This window comes from Platalea leucorodia (assembly GCF_965183815.1).
Source record: "Platalea leucorodia genome assembly, chromosome: Z".
Lineage (NCBI taxonomy): Eukaryota > Metazoa > Chordata > Aves > Pelecaniformes > Threskiornithidae > Platalea > Platalea leucorodia.
This window is the reverse complement of record NC_138858.1, coordinates 67,527,753-67,552,706: the sequence shown is the minus strand read 5'-3', so window position 1 is coordinate 67,552,706 and position 24,954 is coordinate 67,527,753. Positions and strand designations below refer to the sequence as shown.

Below are 24,954 nucleotides of genomic sequence, written 5' to 3'. Positions count from 1 at the left end.
AAACCCCACAGCAACATGACTGCTGTTTTCTTTATGAGCCATGGAAGAGACTCAATTAAAAATTAAAAAGTGAAATTAACTTTGAAAGTGAACTTGTCAATTTTATGGATTCAAGCACTAAAAACTGTCATATTTGTCATACCAGAAATAATAAACAAAAAATTTTTTGTTCAAATACATAGTCGAAAAGGAAACACAAAATCCTTAATACTTAAAATCTGAATTTTATTTAATAAAGTAACACACCTGAAGAGTTATAAAATACCAGTTCAAAACAATCACCAGTTACGAACACTTAGTCAATGCAATCTTTGTGATCTTTGAGTCTAAGGCACCCTCCAGCGTTTGAAGAAAAAACTACACTTCTGGCAAGTGAGCAAGCATTTGAAGAAAAACGGCATGAGCAAGTCTTCCTGTCAAGATAGAAGCTCCCTGATTCATTTACAATAATTGCATATGATCACACATCAGTGATATGACAAAGCCATGATGTAAAAAAAGACTGTAAAATCACTTTTCATGAATTTGTATTGGATTTATTAAAGTTATAAAGGGGTCTCTTTAAGCACACTGATTCGAAAAATACAGTAGAGCATGCAAAGTATTACAAAAGCATTTCTTACAAAGTCTGGTATTGGTAAGTGATAGTTCCTCACAGAATGTGATCTCTATGTTTATACACCTTGCTTAAAACTTTTCTAAAGGAGCCTAAACCAGTAGTTCATTTACCAGGAGATAGGCCCATGGTAGGGAAGAAGAAAAACAATGCACCTAGAGGCAAAGCCAGATAAAATATTAAAAATAAACATTTTATAATTAATACCACAGAAAACAGGAAGGCCCCATCTATACAGCCATGTCCATGGAAGTTCACTGACTTTGTGTAGAAAAAAAAAATAAAAGGAATTTTTGCATTGGTGTCTTTGTTCATTCCAAAAGTAACAAATCCTAAGACGTTTTCAGTACGTGTCATTGAAGTACAGAAACATTTGTGTCTACAGGACAGACAAAAATGCCTTTTGAAAGGACACTGTTGTAAGTTAATGTTATTAGCTAGATCCACAAATATGATTTTAAAATTACTGAAATAGAACGAAGGCTGGAAACCAAAACTTTTTCAACTGTGATTATGCACAAACTAACATTTGTTGTGGATTTCTCTTCTGGCATTTATCACCTTGAGCCTGCGCCCTGTTCATACTTTCACAATCAAACAAAATCTTACATACAATTTAAGTGGCAATAAGATAACATGCTTTGAAATATATGCTAAGTAACTGCAAAGTGGTTAGGTCTTGATTAAGGAAAACATCTGTACTTAGAAAAGCTCTTGCTTTATGTATGTGTTCAGAATTTGAAGTATATAAATTCACTGAATTAGTGCTTCAAGTATCTTTCCTTATTAAGGATGGATGTAAGAATGAATGTCTATTTCTGAACTTTACTTTTCTTTACACTCCTGGGTTCACCCTTACAGGCCTATGTGCAAAACCACTAGGGCAATGGGATTTTCATCCTGTACAATCAGGCTCATTACTTGATAAGTGGATTCAGTTTCACAAGGTTTGACAGTCATCCCCCTGCAACTTTGTCTCTTACTTGCTACAGAACTTGGTTATCTTAACTACAGTTGGAGAAGCAAAAATTGATTACCTTGTGATTTAGTAAAAAAGTGACATTTGGTCAGTGCTGCACTTCAGAATTAAAAGAGTTCTGTCAGGGAAAACAGCTGATGTCACTTTTCCCTAGTACAGCTGAAGACATCTTTTTAAAAATTGAAAGAAACTATGACAATATTGACCAAAAACCTTAGAATGAATATTAAAAATATTACAAATAAACATTTATGATGCAAAAAGAGGTAGAAAACATTTCAGAAGAAAGTACATAAGATAAATATATTTACATATATATACACATATGAGTATAAAAACATTTAAAAACAGCCATTGCCCCCATAAAACTTGCAACTGTGCTTAACTTCACATGTTCCAAATATTTACAGACTTCAAAAAGAGCTAACAATAGGGTGCAAAATTAAGCGTGACCTTCTGTATTCTGCAGAGTAAGTAGTATAGATTTATAAAAATCAGTCACTGTTCAAATTTTGGTTCTTTTTAACAACTTTATGTATGTTTTTATTTAGTGATGTTCCTTTTTGTAATAGCTTCTCTGATTTGACGATCAAGTTCACTTACAATATGGTCTTCATGATTATATACTCCTGTTCTCAACAGGGTATCCCTCTCTTCTATCAGACGAGAGAGATAATCATCCACATTCTCATTTAATTTTCTAGAATGAAGACTATCCACTCTACCAGCAGAATTATCTCTAACATCTTGCAATTGCTTTCTCTCTTCTTGTTGCTTTAGCCTGATGTTGATAAAATGGAAAGAATCAGAGGATGAGCCATATTAAAAACCGCTCCAATTATTTTCATATTAAGTCTTTAAGCTATTAATCTACTAAAGTAGTTAGTAAATAAAGAAATCTATAAAAGGTAAAAAATTATCCTCTCTCTAGGGCAAAACAACTATAGGTAAAAGAAATGTTAAAGTAATAAAATTCTAACAATACCTTTCCTATATGCATATGTAACACTAACACTTGCTACCAAGGCTCCTATTTTGATAATGCAAACAGCACTCCAACGGAAAGGGTTCAACACACAGAACTAATGCAGATAATTTTTGGAGGGCAACAATAGATAAATTTAAAATTTTAATGTATGCAAAATATGAATAGTACATGCCTCTTTCTTAATGCAGCAGTTATCCTTAGAACTGAAGGTTTAAAACAGAAAAAAGCCTGGTGCTGCACAACTACAACCATAACAAAAAAACAGGGTACAGTGGCCTTAAACATAGATTTTCTATACTGCAGTACTGTTGCATTTTATAAATGTGCAATCTCTACCCAAGAGACACTAAACTGTGTTCTTTCACTGGACTAACAGTCAATTATAATCTTGATTTAACTGAATCTTCTCCTATTTTGAGGCAGAGGGCAAGAAAAGAGGGGAGAGGGTTAAAAAAGAAAATCTTCCAAATGCTTTCATACCTGTTAAGTTCATTTCTGATATCCTCCAGCTCTTGTCGATCTGTTTTCCCCAGCTCTTTTTCTTCTGCTGCCAAATAGCGCAACCTCATGTGCTCCAGCTCTTGTTGCTGCTTTTTAAGGTGAGCCATTGCATTTTCTTGTTCACGCTAATGTGAGAAGGGGTGAAGACACAACTCAGTTGACTACATGATTACATGTAAAAACACTAATTATTGTAACATGAGCAAAACTTCAGGAATGAAGTCATGACAATTAAGTCTCCAGCAGTATTAGAAATGCAGCAGTTAAACAGAATGTCTTAGCTGTTGAATCTATAATGCAGTAAGACCAGTCACTATCATAATTAAAGTAAACCTGTTCAGGCTGGATCAGCTGAAGCCCAGTCACAGATATCTTCCCATTAACAAAATAGCAAAAATGTTACAAACCCTTTTACAAACTCTGGCTTAAACTGGTAAACACAAAACTTACATTTGCAGAACTGCTCAGGATATTGAGATTTATTCCTTCGCTTCACAATATTTTAACTTTTTTTGAGAAATAAAACCCAGAAAAATGCTAGATAGCTGCAGGAAACTTCCATCATAAGCCCCATAGTGCCTAGTGTCAAAGCTTCAAGAACTACTTTTCGAAATCGCAATTTGTGGTTAAAAAATAAGCCTGGAAAACAAAACTCTGGTGAGGTTTCCTTTTACTTTGTCTAGGTCTATGCAAAACCTTAGATAACATATTCTGTGGATTTAATCCAATTAATCTATCCATTCTAAAAGTTTACTTTTTTTTTTTAAGCTCTATACAGACACTGTAACATAACTAGGGTTTCCATTCACTACCACTTTGTGACATTAAAGTGTCTTAATGAGAAGTGTGGTGCTTTCTCCACTTGTTTTTCTCCCAGTCATTTTCCATTTGACCTTATGCACTAACCCAGTACAGTCAGTCTTACACTCTGAATGAGACAGAAGACCTGAGGTAAAATGGCATTTCTTCCTGTAGTTAAAAAATAAGGCAGGAGGTCACACAAACATCCTGGATCTAGACATATTGTGAAGTGCAAGGTTACCTTTGTAATTTTGACATTGCTTTCATCTGAAATATTTGATTGTTTAGTACAATCAGTTTTATATTTATTATAGGGGTAAAAAAAAGAAAGTTGTTTGATGTGTGAGCGTATTCATTTTACAGTCAACCTAATAATATTTGGAAGAGTCTAGTCAGGCAGCTTCCTGAATCTCAGTTCCCAGCATCTTAAGCACTCCCTATTGATGATCAATAAGTGATAAGAAAATCTGAATTTCACACGGAATTGGTATAAACAAAAGACTAATTGTTCATGTGAACAGGCAATGCGATAGAGAAGTATTTGACAAGAAATCATGGTATGTATGTAACCCCAAAATACTTTATTTTTACATTCAATCCAATATACCAGCCATGCAAATTAACTGTTAGAACTGCAGTGGGATGGGCCAAAAAGCCTGACGAACAACTTGTTAAAGGGATACATACTAATAATAAAACCAGAAGCAGGAATCCTGCCAAAGAGTCTACAGCTGATATATGACTGAAGTATAAAAAAAGCACTTGGGGAATATAAGGCCATAGTCCTTCCTTCCCCAAAAAGAGTTTGTTGCAGAAGAACATTTCCATGTGAGAGGCAACCTTTTTTATGCAGGACAAGTTTGAAGAACATTCTCAGACTGAAGCAGAATGGGGTTTAGAACAGGAATCTACAAATACATATAGCAAATATTAAAAAGATATTGGAGCCAGCTGATATTTATCAAAAAGTTTGAGAGTTATAGGGAAATTTAAACACAAAGTCGCAAGACTAACTGGAAGTGTAATCAGTCACTAAAATTGGTGTTGATACCACAGGAATAATTATTTCCCCATTTTTTATTTTATTCTTTCTTTAAACAGAGGCCTTAGGAATATCCAGGAACTACCAGCAGGACTTACTTCTGCAGTGGCGAAATTGGTTGAAACCATAACAAAAAACAAAACTAACAGAACATATGGGTACACCAGGAAGAATGAATCCAGCTTTTGTAGAAAAGCCACACTTCCAACTAGTCCTAAAAAAACCCAAACAACAACAAAACACCACACCAAAGAAATCACCTACAAGCAAACACAAAACTAAGCTCTCATGGAGAAAGTCCTCTCAGATTACTCAGGGTTTAGAAGACCAGAGAAAGGATAGCAATTGATCATTTCCACAATAGCAAGAAACAGTGGACTCCATAAGAATCTACTCTGACTTCCCCATTTATGAATATATCATTCTGGAATAAACAGTTTGCTGTGAATACAAAATTATTCTGTGAGGAAAAAGTGGATGTGAAAGAGCAGGATATTACGGGGACTAAAATGTGAATTACTTTGAAAATTTAATTGACTGAGGGCAGCTGGAGGATATTCAAAATATATTCAAGCCAGGTTTCTAGATCTTGCGCATCTACTGCTGGCCTCTGCATAGGCTAGATTGATATTTTGCATCCATTGGCCAGTTTGGTTTTTTCACCCAATGAAAAGCACTGGCTGAAAGTCAAAACTAGGTAAATTCCAACTAGAGATATGATTCAAGCTATTAAAACAATGGAAATTAATCACTTAAGTGATATACCAAACATGTGAGGAGCTTCTTAATCACAAAATGTTTTGAATTAAAATAAACATTTGTATTTAAAAAAACGCTACAGATCAAGCATTACTGTTGAAGTATTTAACAAAGAAAAGACAGAGAATGGCATTTTTTTTCCCCCCCCTTAAAGTCGCAGCGAATATCACAATGGTATTCTCTGGTTTCCAAATATCTGGGTAGGCAACAGCACCCAGACAGTAAAGCTAAATTTCAAGTATACAATGGGCTATGAAGAAGAATAAAATTATCTTAACTATTTTGATAGTTGGACTTATCTTGAGTTGTCTGCTTTGCTAAATGCAGGTAGCAAGATAAAATGTTGAGCATGATCTAGTCTCAGATAGGTTGGAATAAAAACAGTACAAGTAAAGTTATAGCACAAGTAAATAAATGGACAGCAAATCTGATTATCTCCATTACCCAAAATCTAAAAATATGAAGACAGGCTAATATTTACTTCTTTTTGAGACCATCACTATTCTTGGTGCTCTCATTAGATCTCCTAAGTTAAATCCTTTTCAGAATGAAGCAAATTAAAATATTGCTGTGTTTCAGAAAAAAAAAAACCAAACAGTTGAGATTAATACCTTGAGGCAAACACAAGACCTAAAATTTCGAGTATGTTAAATCTCCTTTGTAAAGCTCTGTTTAGCCTCAGGAGAGGAGTTGTTGCCCTGTACATGTAGAACGAGTCTAGAAATTTCTACTTGTCTATCCCTACAGGTAAAGAATCTAATAATTCAGTCTGGTGACTAGCTACTTTTCCTGATTAGAGAAGTCTACAGAAACTTGCTATACATATCCCTGTAGTAGATGCAGTACAGGCTGCATACCCAAGTTCTGGTTTTGAAATTAATTTCTCTAGTACAACCTGGTTTTCCTGTTGACATTATCTAACAGTGGTAAGAGTCTTGGAGGCCACACAAAATATTATATAAGAATGCAGTTTACAAGCAAACTGCCTCATCTGTAGGAAAACACCCTCATTACTGTGGAGGATGGGGCTGACATCTTCTTAGATGATGTGAAAAAATCTAAATCTTTTACAGAAGACAGAACTTCTAACTGCCATTATCTCCTATAGCCTTTCCACCTATGGTGATTTGTACACATGATTAGCTTTGGTCCAATGCCTTGTTGCAGATGGTGAGGAAAAGATTAACTTTGGAAAAAAAATCTCCTTGCTCTGCAGTTCAGTTTATTCATGCTCTAATTGTTCCATTTTAAATTAGGACTACTGTCATGGGAAGCTGGGATATTAATATAAGTCTGTCAAATCTGTGTATTTCAGTAATTCTATAAGAGAATTTTCTTGAAGGTATGTTAGGCAAACATCACCTGAAAACAAAATACTGAAAAACTAATGCAAAACAGAGTAATACTTGTTACTAGCAGAGCAAGACTTTAACAGGCCAGCGGAAAATGACATCCCTGCCTACTAATGAAACAGATTATAATGAGACATATAATACACACAAATCATCAAATAGCTGTGATGACAGTGAATAGAAGTCTTCTAATCCAGTCCCTCAGTTTGTGGAGTGTATTACTGAGATCTATAAGGGAAGATTTTGAAAGTGTTCCTACAGTTGCAGCTTCAGTGGAAACACATACCTGCGTGCTGGCCATAAGAAGCATGTGGGAATATAAATTTCATGACAAGTTGATACGTTACTATTTGCGGCAGAAAAGTTCAATGATACAGAGATTTCTGCTGTTCAGCAACATGCTCACAAGGGCAAACTCATAGCAAAAAAGGTATTTTAAACAAACTCAAAGAAAAAGTATACATTAGAAGAAGTACATATACCGAAGGTTAATAGAAAAAAGTCCGAAGCTCAATCAGGCCAGGAAGACAGAATATTCATAATGCTTTCCTGTTGATCAGAAGGGATCTCATTTAATACCTTGGTCCTCACTGAACTAGTTTCAGAACCATAAGTTTTTTTGATTAAGAAACATCTTTAGTGATGTTTAATAAAACCAAGAAAATGACAAAAGAGAGAATGATGCAAAAGCCAAGGAGATATGTAGGAAAAGCAAGGCTTTCCTGAAGAATCCTTTGTTCACTCCTTGTTCCTTTTAATATTTTACTCTGGGAAAAATGTCTATACAAATATTAAAAAAAAAAAATCAGTGTCACTAGTGAGCATGCTCAGTGCTCAGGATAATAACCCTAGATTTGCAGGGAAGTAAGTTTGCATATAGAGTGTGCTAAATTCTCCTTTTCTCCATAGGGGAGAAAAACTCTTATCAGTACATTTTGTCTCCAAGTTAACATTGAGTAGGACTTCCTTTCAGATAAATGTGGTTAGAAATTTAATTTGACTACTAAAAAATTGTGATTGTAAACATGACAAATATTCAGCATTTCCTTGTTTGGGAGGGGTGAGGGAAAAGACGAGATTAATTTTAGTCCTGTAACAGTGAAAGTCAAGAATTTCTGTAGCATGCCATGTCACAACCCTGAATAATGACGTTTAAGCACAATAACAGTAAATTTAAAAAATAAAACCCAACATTTTCTGCGGCAAGATTTCCCTAGCATTCCGTTTAAGACAGTGCAACTTGGAAAAAAGACATGAAAGCAAGTGAGAAGGGATTTTACAGATGCATTTATGATGGATCCTGTGTGTAATTTAAGTTACACACTTCATACTCTGTGATTTTCAAATGTCTTTCCCAACATTAGTCTTTGACTCCTTTAAAAGTCTGTCATAACAATTTGTAGGGTGCATAACAGCAAACTTGCTCTATTTATACCATTCATAGCAGAGCAACAGAAACCCATTTCCTAATAATCAATACAAGAAAATGGCAAAGAATTTACAACAGTTGTTTGATAAGAAGTGAGGCATGCTGATTTCAAATTTATATAGAATTTTGTTATGATAAGTTGAGGGACCATAAAAAGACTGTCTTTTGTTATGATGAGAGAGAAGGAAGGATTTCTTATTCGTCACAGTGATGAAACTGGTGCCACTTTATCAGAGACATTCAGGTATGAAATCTACTTTTTCCACCACAGTTTAACAATCCATTGGGCAACAACCATTTTTTTTTTTTTAAACCAGAGAAGGAACTGAACTCTACTGCATAATAGTACTTGAAACGTAGCAGAATTTACAGTGAGATCTTCCAAAATGAAAAAAACAATATTAAACACTTCTGCACATTTATGGTACTAATAAAGCGATGTCCAGCATGGTACTAATAAAGCGAAGTCCAGCATTTCTAAACCCACTTGTCACATCTTCATTTTATTCTGTGTGTACTTAAAAACACAGTTACAATTGAATACAAAGTATTTTTAAGTGTACCTCAGGGTACACAAGTATATACATACATACCCACATGCTTAAAATTCTCAGTCAAGATTTTATGACATACTTTACATTTCCAGGAAAAATATGCTCCTATAATGTATCCTGAAATAAGGAACACTTCATATGTACTCCCAACTGCTTATCGCAGCCAGTCAGGCTGTTTTAAGCCTCAGTAAGAACTATTAGAATTTTTAATTTTAAACTTTTAGAATTTTGCATTTTTAAATTTCAGGTAAGGGAACACTCAGGATTCATCAGCTGCTGGACTAAAGGCAGCTTTATGGACTGAAGATAAGATGCACTAGAACACTTGGAAACTTTACTCTTCCATCAACATCTAATTATCATCAGCCACTCTCCCATAGTGAGGCAGCCACAGATGAACCAAGAGTATCATTTCCAAGTTACTCTGAAAATGATTTTTGTAATGTACCCTCAGTTGGCTCAGGTACCTTCTCCTCTACTACTGTCTCAGCACTGCAAGTTGCACTATTCCTTTTGCTCATTTTCTTTCCTTTCCCCCCCTCGGTAAAACTTATCACTGGTATTCCTTTCTCTTACTAATTTGGTATTTTGCCATCCTCCTCTTACACCCCCATAAACAAAACAAATCCAGTCCAAACAAAGCCACATACTAGTTACCAGATCATTTACTTCAATGTTTTACTACTTTTCGTCATTAGTTTGCATCTCTGTAACTTAGTGCTTAAGACAGAATACCGTTTTAGGAGCTTGTATGGTGGGAACTTCAATCATGTTTTGAAACTTATGGTACCACAGGAATACCAGCATTAAATAAAAGTTAACTGGTAACAAAAAACCCTCAAAATTTCAATTATAATCAGATCATAAAAGAATCCCTGTATACCACCAGGTGCTCCAGTTAAGAGGCTCTTCAATCAAGGAAGCACAATCTTTATTTTGCCATAGCTGCCTATAAATCCAAAAGGGAGATGTAAACATACATACACTAGACTAAACAATGGCTAAATAGCAGCCACTATTCACTCTCCCACTCACACATACCATGCAAGTCTGTGGGAAAAACTTACGATTGAAGCTAAGGAACTCAAGTAAAGTTTTCTGAAAATAACCCAGAGCTGACAAGTCAGTAGGAGGGCCTGGATGATTTCAAGACACAGTTTTTAACCAAGACTTGGACCTCCAACTGTTTTTGTGGGTTTTTTTTTTTTTTGGTGCCTTTTTTTTAAACAAAGATTTACATCCCATCCTTGGCTAAATTACTTATAAATTAATCAAATTAATTACTGAGTGGATAAGCAAGACACTGGACAAGACAGAGTGAATGTCAGCCAGCCAATACGGTCTATTTTGTTTTAAACAAATGCATCAGTACTGGTTTTAACAGCTCTGTAGGGCACAAACACATTAAAAGACTTAAAAAGTATTTCTCCCAGAACACTGAATAATGTATGCACATACATTTTGAGATTTTGTTTTTTTAGATTATAACAGACACCAACTGCTGAAAATGACATTTCTGCCAGCTTTCATTTTTGTTCTGATACATTGTTTCTTGCACTCAGACAGCTACTGAATTTACCATCTAAGATCTCTGTAAGCATGCATGCAATTTTGTGTAAATAGTTTGATTGCTCCCAGAAATACTGCTCACATACATAAGAACTATGGATGTCTCATTTGTGTAGCATTGCTATCTCCCAGTCAGTAAACTTTGACAGGCAGTTTTTGAAACCTCCGGAAATGATAAAATGTACCTGAGTGCATAGATACATAGCTAACTTGTTGCCATTTTTGTCTTAGTAAAGCTGAACAGGGGTGTAATAAACAGAGTATTAATACAGACTTGCACTGAATAACAAAGAGGGAAGAAAAGTGAGCTGGTGAAGTCTATTTTCATTCAGCTTTACAAACTGTTTAAATTCAACTAACTTCTGTGTTTTGTTAGGCACAGGTAAACATGGTGTATATGCATCCTCATGTACTTTACATTTTTTTGGTTACCACTGGCACTGTGTTTAGCATTCAAAATCCTAGACATGAAGAAGTTTACAGCATTTTCTATTAACAGTCCCATACTTTAATTTATGTAGTGCATATCTCATTCTGCAAAATATAAAACCATCACAGATGTGTGCTAAGAACTAGTTCTAAAGTAAAAGGAAACTTTTTAATTAAGGAAACATTGACTTTTATGGTTGCAAATCAGAAGAGCATTTTACTAAATGCTTAGCCTGTAGATTATGCTTCTTTAATTCACAAATTGACTGTACTAGGTCACCTTTGAGTAATGGAAATCTCTGTTTAAACATTTTTTTGGCAATGGGCACAAAGCATTAGATCTCATTTCCAAGACTTACCAGCTGGGTTTTGTCATTAACATTTATTAACAATCTAAGATATGGCTTTCAGCGTCTAATCCTCACTACACAAATGTTTTGTATAGTTCTCTAGAGAGCTTTGGTGTGACAAATTACTGGCACAGATTACAGCCCTGTAGCTATTCACCAGAGGCAATGCAAAATTAACATGGTACTAATCCAATTTAAACAAGAAATTGGTCAAACTATGCACAATTGCACAAATCATCTGAACTAAAGCAAATCTAGAATTCCTGAAGCAACAGTTTCCAAATTTATATTTAAAACACAGTAAATGGTTTTTGATCAGCTCTGCTTCAACTTTTATTTGGCTCTTTAAAGTCACTTAAATCCTTTGTCAATAGACTAAGTATAAGATGAAGCACAGGAGTACAAAAACCACAAGGAACTACTTTGAAAGGGTTTGTTCTGTAGTAGAAAAGTTGTAGGTATTCACTGTACATGCCAACTTATTTTATGGTTCAGGCTTTCAGCAAGAGGGTCAGCTGAAACCATCTACATATGTTACTAGATTCAGATCATCAGGTCTACACTGATGAAGTTAATAATAAAAACCTGATTGTGATATACACTAGTGTTAATCTGGCAAGCAATCTTCTCTTTTATACTACAGGAATTTTTAAATATGGCAGTAAGAAAAAATAGCCTGAACATTTCATGGCTGCTGAAGAAATCTTAATCAGAGAGATAAGATTTATATTCTTCCTTCTATCATCTTGTCAAGCATAGATGTTTCAGAAATTGGAGATGAGAATTCATGACTCCTTTTATCACTAGGCAAGAAAGGACGAATTTGAAGACGGCAGATAAAGACAAGTTTTTAATTATTAATAGTGATTATACAGCACATTCACTCTCTTCAAAGAGAAATACAAATTAAAAAAGGTAATTACCAATTAGGAGAGGGTGGGCTTAGCTTCTTACTCTCCAAAAACTGAATACTCTAGCAGTAGGAATGAAGTAGGAACTAGAATCCTTAAAAAAACCCAAACACTTTTCCTCAAGCAGGAAGTAGGTGTGAATACAGGTAATAAAAACCTTTTACTAAAATTGAATTCTGAAGCTTTATGTCTGTGTCAAGGTTTGTTCAGCAACAGGGATTAATGATTTACTAATTTGTTTGTCAAGGCCAATGGAAATGCTTGCCATTCTTAAGTATACTGTTTAGCTAATGTTTACTGTAATTCATGAAAGACAGGCAATGACAAAAAACACAGGCATATGGATTCAGTGAGAATGAAACTGCTACTCTTGCAAGTTTTAACAGAATATTTTAAATTCATATGTGTATGACTATTTATATATACACACACACACGAGCTCTGTTAAAACACAGCAGTAAAAAAGCATGTCACATGAGATCAGAATTTCCAAAAGCAGGAGAAAGAAGTTTCACTTCCAGTTCAACTTTTCTGCAAGCTTACTTCATTTTACAGCATTCAGCAAACCTTAAACTGTTGTTTCTAAAAGCTAAGCTTTGCTTCTCATCTTTACTCTTCATTAATTTTACAATTAAAATACAGAACAGTTAGGACTAACTGACCAAGAGGGTTGGGACAGGAACAAAATATTTTCACTGGAAGTGCTGACTGAGCATTATTGGGAATGACCTTAATGAAACTTATTTTTTGAATCATGCCTCCTTTTAGCTATGCCAACCTTCCTTGCAGACCTGAGCCTTGGTCTTTCCCGAGTTCAACATCAAACTCAAATCAGTTTTGCTGTTCTCATTTTTGTAAAAAGCATAGTTCAGAGCTTTAATTTTTCAAAGATAAACACTAATAAAATGAAAACTGCCAGTAGTTAACAGTAACTATTAGTAGCTTCCAACAGTACATTAACTTGGTTGTCTCAAATGACAAAAGAAAACCTGCATACCTGTTTTAACCTTGCAAGTTCTTTCAAAGCCCTTGTCCATTGTTGTTTGTAGTGGAGCTTTGACTTGGTAGCTGACTCCAACTTTCTTTCAAGTTCAACCTAAAAGCAATTAAAATCATATCAGCTGAAGCAATAACAGCAGTAACAATCACTGAAAGATGTATATATACAAAGGGTCTGGTTTAAGAAAAGTGTTTATGTAGTGTAACATACAACATCATCTAAAGCTGTTATATAATATAACATAAATATTATGGCACATGAACATTTTCTTGTTTAAAATATAGCCTTATTTTTATTAGATAGCTGTCTATACAAAAAAGATTAGTTTTTAGCACTAAAATCTGCTGATGCAACCTTTAAATTTAAGATTCTCAAATTAGCAACCTTCCCCCTTTTTTTTTTTTCAAGGGAAGATTATAAACAATAATTTAACAGAAACACTGATGGATAAATCTTGCCTTTAAAAGGTGTGTTTTTTTTCTTTCCTGCAGCTGATAGAAGATATATGCTACATTCTTTTCTCTGAAATAGACATCTGTTCACACCATTTTTTAAAAATCCATGTATCTACTGTAAATCTTTGATCTTACTATCTAAATAAATCTTTAAAAAAAGTTATACACTAAAAAAATTCATTGCATTCTGTACAGAAAACTTAGCATGAAAAGGCAGATGAAAACTGTTCTAAAGCCCATAGAACACAGTAACCTGAAAAGTGAAGCCTTTTTAATTAACAAATCTGAGGCAGTGATATTTTCTTTTAATCAGACAAAAATTATTTACCATTAAATTTGTGAATATCTTAAAGCACTGATTTTTTTTTAAATCTAAAAAAAACAGGAAATCTAACAAAATATCTAAGCTAAGAGTTTAAAAAGTCTGAAGAGGCAGAAACACTCTGAATCATTTGCTTGATTAGAAGTTATTCAAGCATGCAGTAACACGCAGACTGGCCATATAACTGTGAGTGCATTTTGTGCCAAGAAGCCTGGTCCAATTTTTTTCAGCATATTCAGTCAACAATTCGACCCAAACCTCACAGTAATTCTGAGCAAAAAATGCCCATATCTGTGGTTTTAATTAAGCAAAACATCCTGTACTGAAGGCACGTATAGTTTCTAAGAAAGCAATTTATGACAGTGATTCCATTCCGCTGATAAGTAACAATCTCTTTTCAGAAATACTTAAAAATCCCAATGCACATAACGGAATACCAGTCTAAATTAATCCTCACAAGAAAATCTTTATTTAGTTCTATAAACAGAATGCTTGGAGTCCCTGTCATAAATCATAATGGTAGCAATTTAAATATATAGGTTAGTTTTTTCCTGCTTTAGACTCTAACACTACTGCTTCCTCTATAGAAATAAGGCCCCTGTTGGCCTTATTTGTATCTGAATATTTAAAGCCTGAAAATATTGTTGGAAAAAGTAAAACAAAATGGACAAATCAACCAGTTTATCATGCCAGATTATTCTACACCTCCCTTATCAGTGAATGAACCCTTTTGACAGTTTTTAAAGACTAGAAAGATCCAAGATACCTTTTCTAAAGTGAGAAGATTTATTTCTGATTGTAGCTGGATTTCTGGTTTGCTACTTTGCTGTTCTTTGTATTGCTGGAATTCCTTCTCCAAAATTTTATGCTTATTTTCTGCTTCATAAAGCTACATTAAAGATATCAAGATATAATGCAAGTTAGCAGAAAAAAAAAAAACATTCACAGACAAAGAATTAGGCTACAGAACTGAAGTTACTCCTTAGTCCCTGGAACAAACATCTTACTGTCAATTATCTGATATAATACAGACACTGAAAGCATGTATTCATAATTAATGATTTCTTGATGATGGCATACAGCGATGTTTTAATAGGAAGAATCTTGAAGAGGACCTTTGTGTAGTACTGGAAAGAAAAAACAAGTCTGTCCTCATATACAGAAGATTAAGATTTATATACATTGCTTTTCACATTTCTAAAGTGACTTAGAGAAGAAACACAGAAAACAAAATTATTTAGATTTACACACATCTTTTAAAGAAAGCCAACAGTGTTATCTACTGTATGAAGTTTTATTACTTACTCAATTTCACCAGCATAACTTGTTTAGGAATGTCTGGAATAAGAAACAACTAACACTTTGTACGGCCAAATAATGATTTAGAAGAAAGGCTGAAGTAGAAAGACTGCAGTGACTAATGACTTAATGCTATGTATCTCTGCTCTCACTGTGTACTTCCACAGTTTCATGAAGATATTACAAGAGAGCTTTGCTTTTCATCTTAAAATGGGTAATTTGAAAAATGATGCCAATACACAATTACTTTGCAATAAAGAAACTATGCAAGTCAAACATTTAACAGCTTTTTTTCATAATACCATAACAAAAATATTAACTATTTTTATAAGATGTTTTCTAAGAGTAGCTTATATTCTTCTTCTGTTAAATATTATTCAGCTACAAATACCTTAATACACCTGATGGAACTGATGCAGTCCATCACAGAATATGATCCCAAATGCTGCAGTTGTATTTATGTCCAACTAATTAATGTAAGTATTTCCATTAACTGTATCCAACCGTTTAGAATACTGGGTGAAAATGCTTGAGAGAATTCATTTCTATTTCAAAGTCGACAACTTCTTCTATTAGTACATCGGTATTTTAAATCTTTGGATCTCATAATTGAGTCACCTGTTTTTCTTCCAAAATTTTGCTTTCTGCATCTGTTATGTCTACAGACTTGATGTAAGAAAGCAACAATGTTTCCTAAGGAGCCATGCAAAAACATAGTTCACTGCAGTTACTTTTCACATATAGCTGCAATAGCCAACTTTGACAAAACATAGATATTGTTGTTTGCCACCTTTCCATTTTTACAGTTCTTTTTTTAAAGCAAGCATACAGACATGATGCTGATGACAGAGACAGTAACTAGCTTCTTTAGCTATGAAAAATGCCAGCTCTCCCTAGAACTTCTACAATACTGTTTAGTTTCTTGCTTAGTTCTAAAAGCGTTCAAAAATTGAATTTCTCATGAGACCTCTGGTTGTGGACTGTTAGCGAACTGCACAAATCATACAAATAAAGCACAGCTTCCTTATACAGGAAGTAAGAGTGGTGTTCTTCAAGGTGGATGCTTCAAGGATCTTCTCTCGCACACCATGGGGCTTATCTCCTAATAAGTTAGACATCTAGAGAATTCTACAATTCCAGTGTGAAAATTGTGTATTGACACATCTCCTTAAAAGGCAAGGAATAAGTCAAAGCATATTGTTTAGAACTATTATAATTTACTCCTTGTTTAAAAACAAAACACAAACAAAAACCCCACACCCAAAAAAGGTAAAAAAAGAGGCCCATCAGAACTGGTAGCAACAGGAACTTTCTGCTTGTGCACATTACAAAAGGGAACTATCCTACAGTGAGACTCCAAAACAAACAAACAAAACCCACCCCACCCTGAGCAAAGCAAACAAAAAAACGTTGTCTTATGCAGAATATGCAGTAACAGCCACCTCATACTGAAACATAAGAGAGATTCAACATAGCATGAACAGCACAGAGAAAGACAGCCAGGATGATCAGCTGGAAGGAACAGCCTTCATGCAAAGCAAGACAAAACATAGCAGGGCTTGTGTTTGGAAGAGAGACAGTATGACAGACACTTAAGCAATCTGGAATGGTATGTAGCACAGGCACTAAAGTATTCTTCATAATTATTAAGCAACAAGCTTAAAACAAACAAAAAGATGTTTTTAAATATGCAACACACAATTAAATTTTAGAACTCACTGCCACAGGATGTTGCAATGCTACAAGTAGAAATACTTATTAAAAGGGATCAGACAAGTTCACGAAGAATACTTTCACTGATGGACAGTAAATATCAAATGCTGCCTCTGGATGAGTGTACATGTAACTCTTGATGGTGTTGCTGGATATACCAAAATTGTATTTTCTCATTGTCCCATTTCTTATTTTCTTGTCCTCTAAATCCAACCATTGCTGCAACAGAATGCTGAGCTAACTGGATCTTTGTTCTGATACAGTATGTCTGTTCTGAATAGCAAAAATAGTGTGATTGTGATGGTATTGCAAGCTAGCTAAAAAAAAGTCAGTGAGAGTCAAAAGAATGAATTTGGAAGATGACTCCTAGGTGGTAGCATTTGGCCACTTGAGCCTGAAGAACTATTGGCTGTCTTGTCTGGACTGGTACAGCATTGGTAGCTGTCAACAACACATCTACAATGCAGAAGCGATCCACTTATCACTTTGAAGTGGACTGCACTCTGCAGTTTGAAACTGCTCATCTCAATTCAACGATTGTTCAGTAGAATAGCCACGATTAGCACCTTCTAGATGAGCAACATTTTTTATACTAGCTATACTTAAGAAGTTCATTGTAATGTGGTTAACATATGCTGATGTGAAAAGAAGTAGGTTAATATCAATCTTTAATATTAAACTGAAAAAAAACGACAAAAACTCAGCACAACTTTTCCTAATACAAAAATATGTCTTTGGCTGATATAGTTCTTCAATTAGTCCAAGCTATTGTGGGATTATCACTGTCACATATCAGAAATGACAAGCACCAAAGCAAGGAATTCATCTACATAAACTACGTACTTTGAAAAACACTTATGCATTACTAAGATTTAATCTACTTAACAACAAATTAAGTGTCTAATATTGTAACTGCTCAAAAAAGGTAGTACTAACTTTTAGAACTTTACAGTATGGTTTAACAGCCAAGAAAAATAGCTAGACTAGCCTTCTCATTAGTGCAAAAGCTAGCTTACAGGACAAAAGAACGTGGTCTAAATTTTCTCGGTTTAATGAAACTACTACCTTCAGAATAGAAGATCACAATATCAGGATAACTCCCCCCTCCACACACCTGCCCCAATAAGGATAACAGAAATGCTCTTTTTGCAATGGAAGAATAAAATGAACTGCATAGTCAAGCTACCTAGATGTTTTACTAGATGTAAATTGCTAACAATTTATTAAGTTACTGAAATGTATACTGCTCTTCAGATTCTACATGTAAGGTATGCTTGCAGTCACAGTTTGATTTTCAGTGTTAAAAATACAACTTAACCACTGCATTGCAAACTGGCCCTACTACTGAGCAAGACTTGGGAAGAGATGGATCCCAGCAAATAGCTCACTGAACAACGGAGATAAAATATTTACTACGAAGTTGCCAATATGCACCTGCCTCTAAATCATTGCTCAACTTACTATACTTACTTTAAAAAAAATGCTTACTTAAATTAGCAAATGGTTGACACAGAAAATTTAAGTGTACTTACCTGCTGCTGTAAGCGAAGCTTGTCTTCTTCCAGCTGTTTGATTTTTGACCTTTCTAGCTCAACCTGGTGTGCACATTCTTCTCTGGCTCGCCGCAGAGAATCCTGTAGCTCCTGCAGATTTCGTTCATGCTCTGCTTGCAGCTCCTTCTTTACTCTTTGAAGCTTAGAAGTGAGACATATTTATATTAATCCATAGGTGCAATATCTTTAAGTCTTTTTTACAACTGTTACTACTATTCATGACAGAAAAAATTGTTAAGCATTTTAGAAATTAAACAATAGAAATTCCATTGTTATCTATATGTTTGCTATATACTTTTATTGACTTTCAATTTAACTAATGACCTGCAAATTACTATATTTGGGCTACAAATATACTCTTGCTTGACTATTTTAAAAATTGAGTTATCTGTATCTCTACTGTACTTTCTACATGGGATTGTTAAAGGCAAATTTTATATCCACCTTTCTACTACAAACTAAAAAGCTAAATACACCCCTTCATGGCAGAAACAGTGAAGTCACAGCTACAGCCAAGATGCCTTTACATCAGTAAGATCGCGCTCTTCAAACTGAGCATATTAAGAGAATTTCTCATTGAGCTAAACAGGAAAACAGTTCTTGACATGTTTGAACTTTCTAGAAAGATGTTACTGGCTCAGATAACTGCTAGCTGAATAGAAGCATGTCCAAATGGCCCATTTCTCAAACTGTGTAATTGCTAAATGAACCCTACATCATTTTGTCTAGACACTTTTGGAATCCACTAATTTTTATTATCTCTAAACCTTCAGGTCAGAATCTCACTAAATTTAGAGCAAGTTTTGAGACAAACATGTACGAGATTCAAAATAAATACTTCTACTCAGACTGAAATGCATTCAGCCAAACCTAATCACCAAATTTTTTGCATAGATGTTAAAGTCAGCCACTATTTACAGCACAAACTGCATCTTGAGGGGTATGGGAGAGCCTGAGTACAGAACAGGACATAGGCTCAACCAGCCAGTCCCTGTGTTGGGAGCTTTCTTAACTTTGTTCACAAGCACAGGAGGGACCGATATGACGAAAAGATTAATCTGAGCTACAGGAGGAAAGAGAGTTTGTTGGACTGCTAAATCACCACAGCAGTTTACCTATGTAATTGTGAGTTTGTTCTGTAGCACAAAAATAGGAAGTTTATTTTCTTTCTTTCTCTTTTCATATGACTAGCTTCCCTGAGGACTCGCACCCCATTTCCACATCTCAGGGGTATTCAGTGAGATCTAGAAACAGTGGTAGCTATTGGTTTCTCCTGCATCTTCTTCGGCCCTGTCGCTATAAAAAAAACACGAAATAGGAACTCTATCAAATCACTGGATAACAAAACCTGGACAACTGCAGTTTCTCTCAGCTCTCCTTGTCACCATCTCCTATTTCAATTATTACTCTAGGAATCACTGCTTCAAGTAAGGCACTCTTATACACATGTACAATGTTCACCTGACAGTACTAAACTTAAAATTGAAATATGCTAGTGTTAGATAAACGTCTCCACTGATACTCTAATTCTGTTAATAACAGAAAATTTACAGTTCTGTAATTGTAGCAACTCACTTAAAAGTTCACTGAATTTCTATTTCAGTACAACAGTGTAGTTGTAACAAAACTTGGCTTAAGATATTAGTGCTCCTCTATGTATCAGTATGAACGTGGCTGTTTCAGTTCTTATACACAGGTCACAACTGTCTCTATACGAAAACTCAACAAACCTTATAGAAACAGCTCATGCCATTGAATTGTCTAAAATGACCAAACACTTTTTACCTCTGATTCAGCACTAAAAAGCTGTCGCTCTCGCTTATCTAGATCTCGCAGGGTTTTCTGAAGTTGTTCTTCCAAAACAGTATATTCTGCTACCTAAAAGAACAAAAAAACCCGCATTTTTTTTCTTGCAATAAAAATAATGTTTTAGGCAGGTGAAGAATTTACTCTTGTTATGATATAAAAAAATTGACAATTTTTGTTTGGAAATTTACATATAAAACAGATCTCCAGCTCTTAATGATGAAATCATGATGGACAGCCTTTCTAATACAATAAAGGCTAACAGGTAACCACACACAGCTGGGCTGTAGAAGTGCTTTTTGGCCATGCAAGTGAAAGGCAATTAAAAAGCCCACATAAAGTAAGCTAACCTAAAGGATTTCTAACAAGTATTCCATGATTAAGGGCTAGTTTCAATTTTTTGCACTGTTGTAGACTAGATGCATGCATACCAGTAGGTGTGAAGACTAATCACAGACCTATGTTTTATGTTATAGTTATGAAATATCTTGTCAAATTTTATAGTGATGTGAGATTCATAATGAGACTTTCAGCAGGTATAAGAATGAGATTCCTTACCTTTTTCTTCACTAATGCTTCTCTCTCTCTATCTCTTTTCTTCCATTCTTCTGCAAGCGCTTGCATATGAGCCATTTCCTTCTTTTTAAGCTTTTAAAAGCCAAAAAAGGAACAAAAACCCCAAACCACAGAAGCAAATCAAAGTTGTTGGAAGTGCAACTTTAAAGGAGAGAGTACTAGCAGAACTAAGCCTTGAAGCAAAAGAATGAAAAACTTAGTACACTAAATTATGCAACTCTAGGTACAATTCTGATAGTGAAAGATATTTCTTATTCTTAAGTAGAAAATGCAAAATAAGCCCACGTTGGAGAAAAAAATCTAGACACTAGATTCTCAGTATCTTTTAAAAAGAAGCATGTGACTCTGAGAACACCTAGAATGACTTCAAGAGTGGAAACACAGCAATGGGTTTTGACTGAGAATAAAGAAATGCAGTGTTAATATTTAACACTAATAATCTGAATCTTTAACATCTACTGTACTTCATAAACAGTAAAGGGGAAATTGTGAAGGGGGTATTCTGTATTTCACTACCTAGCACCTACTTCAGTTATTTAACAGAAAAGAATTAACCTTCTTCCTTAAGAGTATGGAAGATATTAGTATATATCTGAAGTTTTAATATTCTGTATGAGCAAAACTTAGTTCTTATTTGAAACAGTGGCAAAGTTTAAGAAAAATGCAATTAATATTCCTCTCACCAATTCTCCTAACGCTTCTTTGGCAGTCATGCAGTTTAGGAAGTAAACAGAAAGTAAAAACCTGATTTTCAAAAATGTCCTCTTGCATTTCCTTCCACATTTCTAGCTCCAGCGCTGCTTTGTATTCAAGAGTTTCTCGAGGTTCTGGATGGTTTTCTGGGGCACAGCGAGGCTGAGTGTGAGGGACATGCCGCTGCTGACCAGCACCTACACACTGATAAAATAACAGTGTTTTTTTAACTGGAAACCCAACTTTTCAAAGAAGTGTTCAAGGATAAAGGATAAGATTTATGTAAAACTTACTTGAGAAGAATCTGACACCAGGACTTCTTGCATCTTCACAAGTCCGTAGTCTTCCAAAGTGATAGTATATGAAAGCTCTGCTATTCTGTTGCCTGACCTATAAATGTCATTTTAATGAAAACTGTCTTAAAAATACAGAAAGTGAATTGTAAGAAAACACACAATAGCAAAGTTGAAGTGCTAAAAGGTTCTGTACAAACTCAGAGGCTCTAAACAGTTGCCTATGTGAGAGCCCAAACATGTTCTCCCATGTATACTGTTTTAACTTAGGGACTGATTTATACAGCTACAGTAAGCTTTCTGACTTTAACAGATAACTTGTCACTGGGAACCTAGTCAACTAACAGCTTACTATAACCAACATATCCCTGTAACAAGAGAATGATCCAAGATTGTACCTTCAGTCTTAAATCTTTCTAACAAATGTATCTGTTGAATACAGGTATTGTTGCTGGCTTCGTTCTAAGATACTCAATGAATTTCATTAGTCTTGTTTTTGTAGATGTTAACAGTAACTTTCTAGTTATCCACAGTACAGTAAATCACTTATGTGTAGTGAGTCATCCTTGGAGTACTAAAAAACACATTTCTGGAAGCTTCAGCACAGAGAACTGACAACTTTAAATCCACTAACAGGTTAAATATCTATCTGCTCTTGTACAGGGAAAAGATGACTAGATAACTGACATTTTAATAAACTAATTTTAAATTAGTTGCAGTTTCTGCTTAAGTAAAACAGTTTGTCTCTGCTGTCTCATTAATCATAGACAAAATGTAGTAAACAAAGATGGTTTTCTGCACAGAAAGATACTGAGAGAAGGAATACGCACAAATCATGTTACTGAAAGTTATCACTAGTCTAACATGAAAGTACACTGCAGTGTAGACCCGTCCTTGGTCAGAAACAATACTATAATTTCAGTTATAACTACTCAGTGATGTAAAGGCAATTACACAACTACTTGAAGCCTGGAAGCTGCAGAATTAGCTATCAAGCAATTTGAAATAAAAAAAAAAGCCTGCAGGAATTAACCACGGCTATAGTTTTCACAGAAATTCTCTTCCAACAAATATAAAAAGATGATGTTATAATATTTTTACAAAGGTGCAATCTTCTACACAGTTATTTGCAAGGGAAAAAAAGCACCAAACATTTGTACTTCACCTAAGTTAAATTAGTGCATTAAATTCTTACAACTTTCTACCAGTCACTGATTAAAAAAAAAAAACAAGATTCAAGGTAGTGCACCTCAGAAATCTGAGTAATTAAGTCAGTTTAACATATCAGAGTAAAAAGAATGTTACATCAACAAGAGTAAAGCTAGAAAGGTATCAGCACACCAAAATGCAGACCTGATTACATTTTGAGAATGCCACCTAGTGGTTATTAAGTTTTGTGCAAAACGAGGTTTCATTTTATCAAACATTATTGGTGAAAGTGTGAACCTTAATGTACAGTGAGATCATAAAGTTAACTCTCCACAGAATCAGGCCATGCTGCCTTTCACACAAAAAAGTTTAAACAAAGTCAGAGATCAATTTTCTATCAATTTCGGAGGAGGGAGGATATCAGCCTTTGTGTCAGTAACCTGAAGTTTCCTGTCTGTCAAATATAGCATGTTTTAATTATCTGCAAGATTAGAGGTTTAATATCAACCTCAGCATTAAGAGCCATTATATTTATTTCTAAAGGCATAATCAAGCTCCATTATCACACAGAAAAAGATGAGGGTCTAGACACTGATTGCTAGCACAGTTCACATCTTCAACAAAGACACAGGACAGACGTAACTATAAATTAAGTTTCTTCACATACATAAAAGAAGAACATCACTCCTCTATATAAATGAACATTTATCTTCAAACAGAATATTAACTAATAACAGTTCTTCTGCTGTACACAAGCTCAAACCCTTGCTACTATCAGGGAACTAACAGGAAACCTCTCCACTATATGGATATATCCATCCTCCTAACTTTCACTGAAGTCAGTTGCACCTAAAAGCATACTATGCTTAAAGAGTCTTAACTATTTTCTGGAATATCAGCAGCTTTTTGTAATTAAGTAACTTACTCAGGAAAGTGCCTCAATAACATTTTTTCCAATTATTCATTTCTTTAATCTGTCTGTGAAACCTACTCAAGATCATGATTATATAAAAGGTTTATTATGATGAATCTGGTAGTGGTGTGGGGTTGCAGAACATGCCTGCGGCAATTTAACTTTTAATCTCTTGGATGCCTATTCCCACCCCCACATTGCAGTACCATGCAGCCTGTTTACCTATTCAAAAAGGTAAAGAGGAAGAGCTTGTCCTTTTTCAGGGAAATACAAAACAAACAATTCTTCAAAACTTGCTACCATAATTTTTTAAAATAGTTTTACCCTTGTGCTGCTGTGACACTGACTGTTTCATTACAAGTCTGACGCCAGCATTGTTCACCATTACCACCCAAGAACCGCGTTTTTTCTGAAGCCAAAACATTTGAAAGCTGAAGTCTCGCCATCCCTAGAAGTAAGTCTTTAGCTGTTTTATCCTTGTGCCACAATTCAACCAGCAGAGGTAACCTGAAACAAAGAAGTGATTTTAGTGTCAGGCATTAACACAAAAGAGGAAGCATTACTATGCATTTGGGAAAAGGACCTCAGGTTCTAAAAGTAACTTCCCAAACCACTGATGGTCACAATTGTCAAGCAATGAGATGGGTTTACGGCCTCTCACTCAGAGGAACAAGACTGACTGACTTTGTATCTTCTCCATCACTTACTCACTTTGGTCAGATTATCATTCCTTTCTCCAGTTATTAGAACGAACAATGCTGCAGTGAAAGTGATTGACTGAATAACCTTATAAATGAAGATGATCTGGGTCTGTTAAATACGTATAAATAAATTTTAGTCACTGGCACTCAAAATACATCTCCTCCACCTCTTCTTTCACAATACCACCATTTTGATGATTC

General features: G+C 34.8%; 1 protein-coding gene across 4 annotated transcripts in view; it reads right to left on the bottom strand.

The window, feature by feature from the left end:
• Window positions 1-259: 259 nt before the first annotated feature.
• Window positions 260-24,954, bottom strand: part of CEP120 (centrosomal protein 120) — a 41,160-nt gene continuing 16,465 nt past the window's right edge. For 3 of the 4 annotated variants that reach the window (XM_082336924.1, XM_082336926.1, XM_082336925.1), the window contains exons 12-21: window positions 24,377-24,559; window positions 21,991-22,087; window positions 21,749-21,901; window positions 20,987-21,076; window positions 20,408-20,500; window positions 18,602-18,763; window positions 14,824-14,946; window positions 13,278-13,376; window positions 3,064-3,209; window positions 260-2,376 (exon numbers count right to left, since the gene is read on the bottom strand). In XM_082336924.1, coding sequence (XP_082193050.1) covers window positions 2,139-2,376; window positions 3,064-3,209; window positions 13,278-13,376; window positions 14,824-14,946; window positions 18,602-18,763; window positions 20,408-20,500; window positions 20,987-21,076; window positions 21,749-21,901; window positions 21,991-22,087; window positions 24,377-24,559 — 1,384 coding nt within the window. In that variant the 3' untranslated portion in view covers window positions 260-2,138. The remainder of the gene's footprint in view (window positions 2,377-3,063; window positions 3,210-13,277; window positions 13,377-14,823; window positions 14,947-18,601; window positions 18,764-20,407; window positions 20,501-20,986; window positions 21,077-21,748; window positions 21,902-21,990; window positions 22,088-24,376; window positions 24,560-24,954) is intronic. The other variant, XM_082336927.1, reaches the window with a different exon arrangement.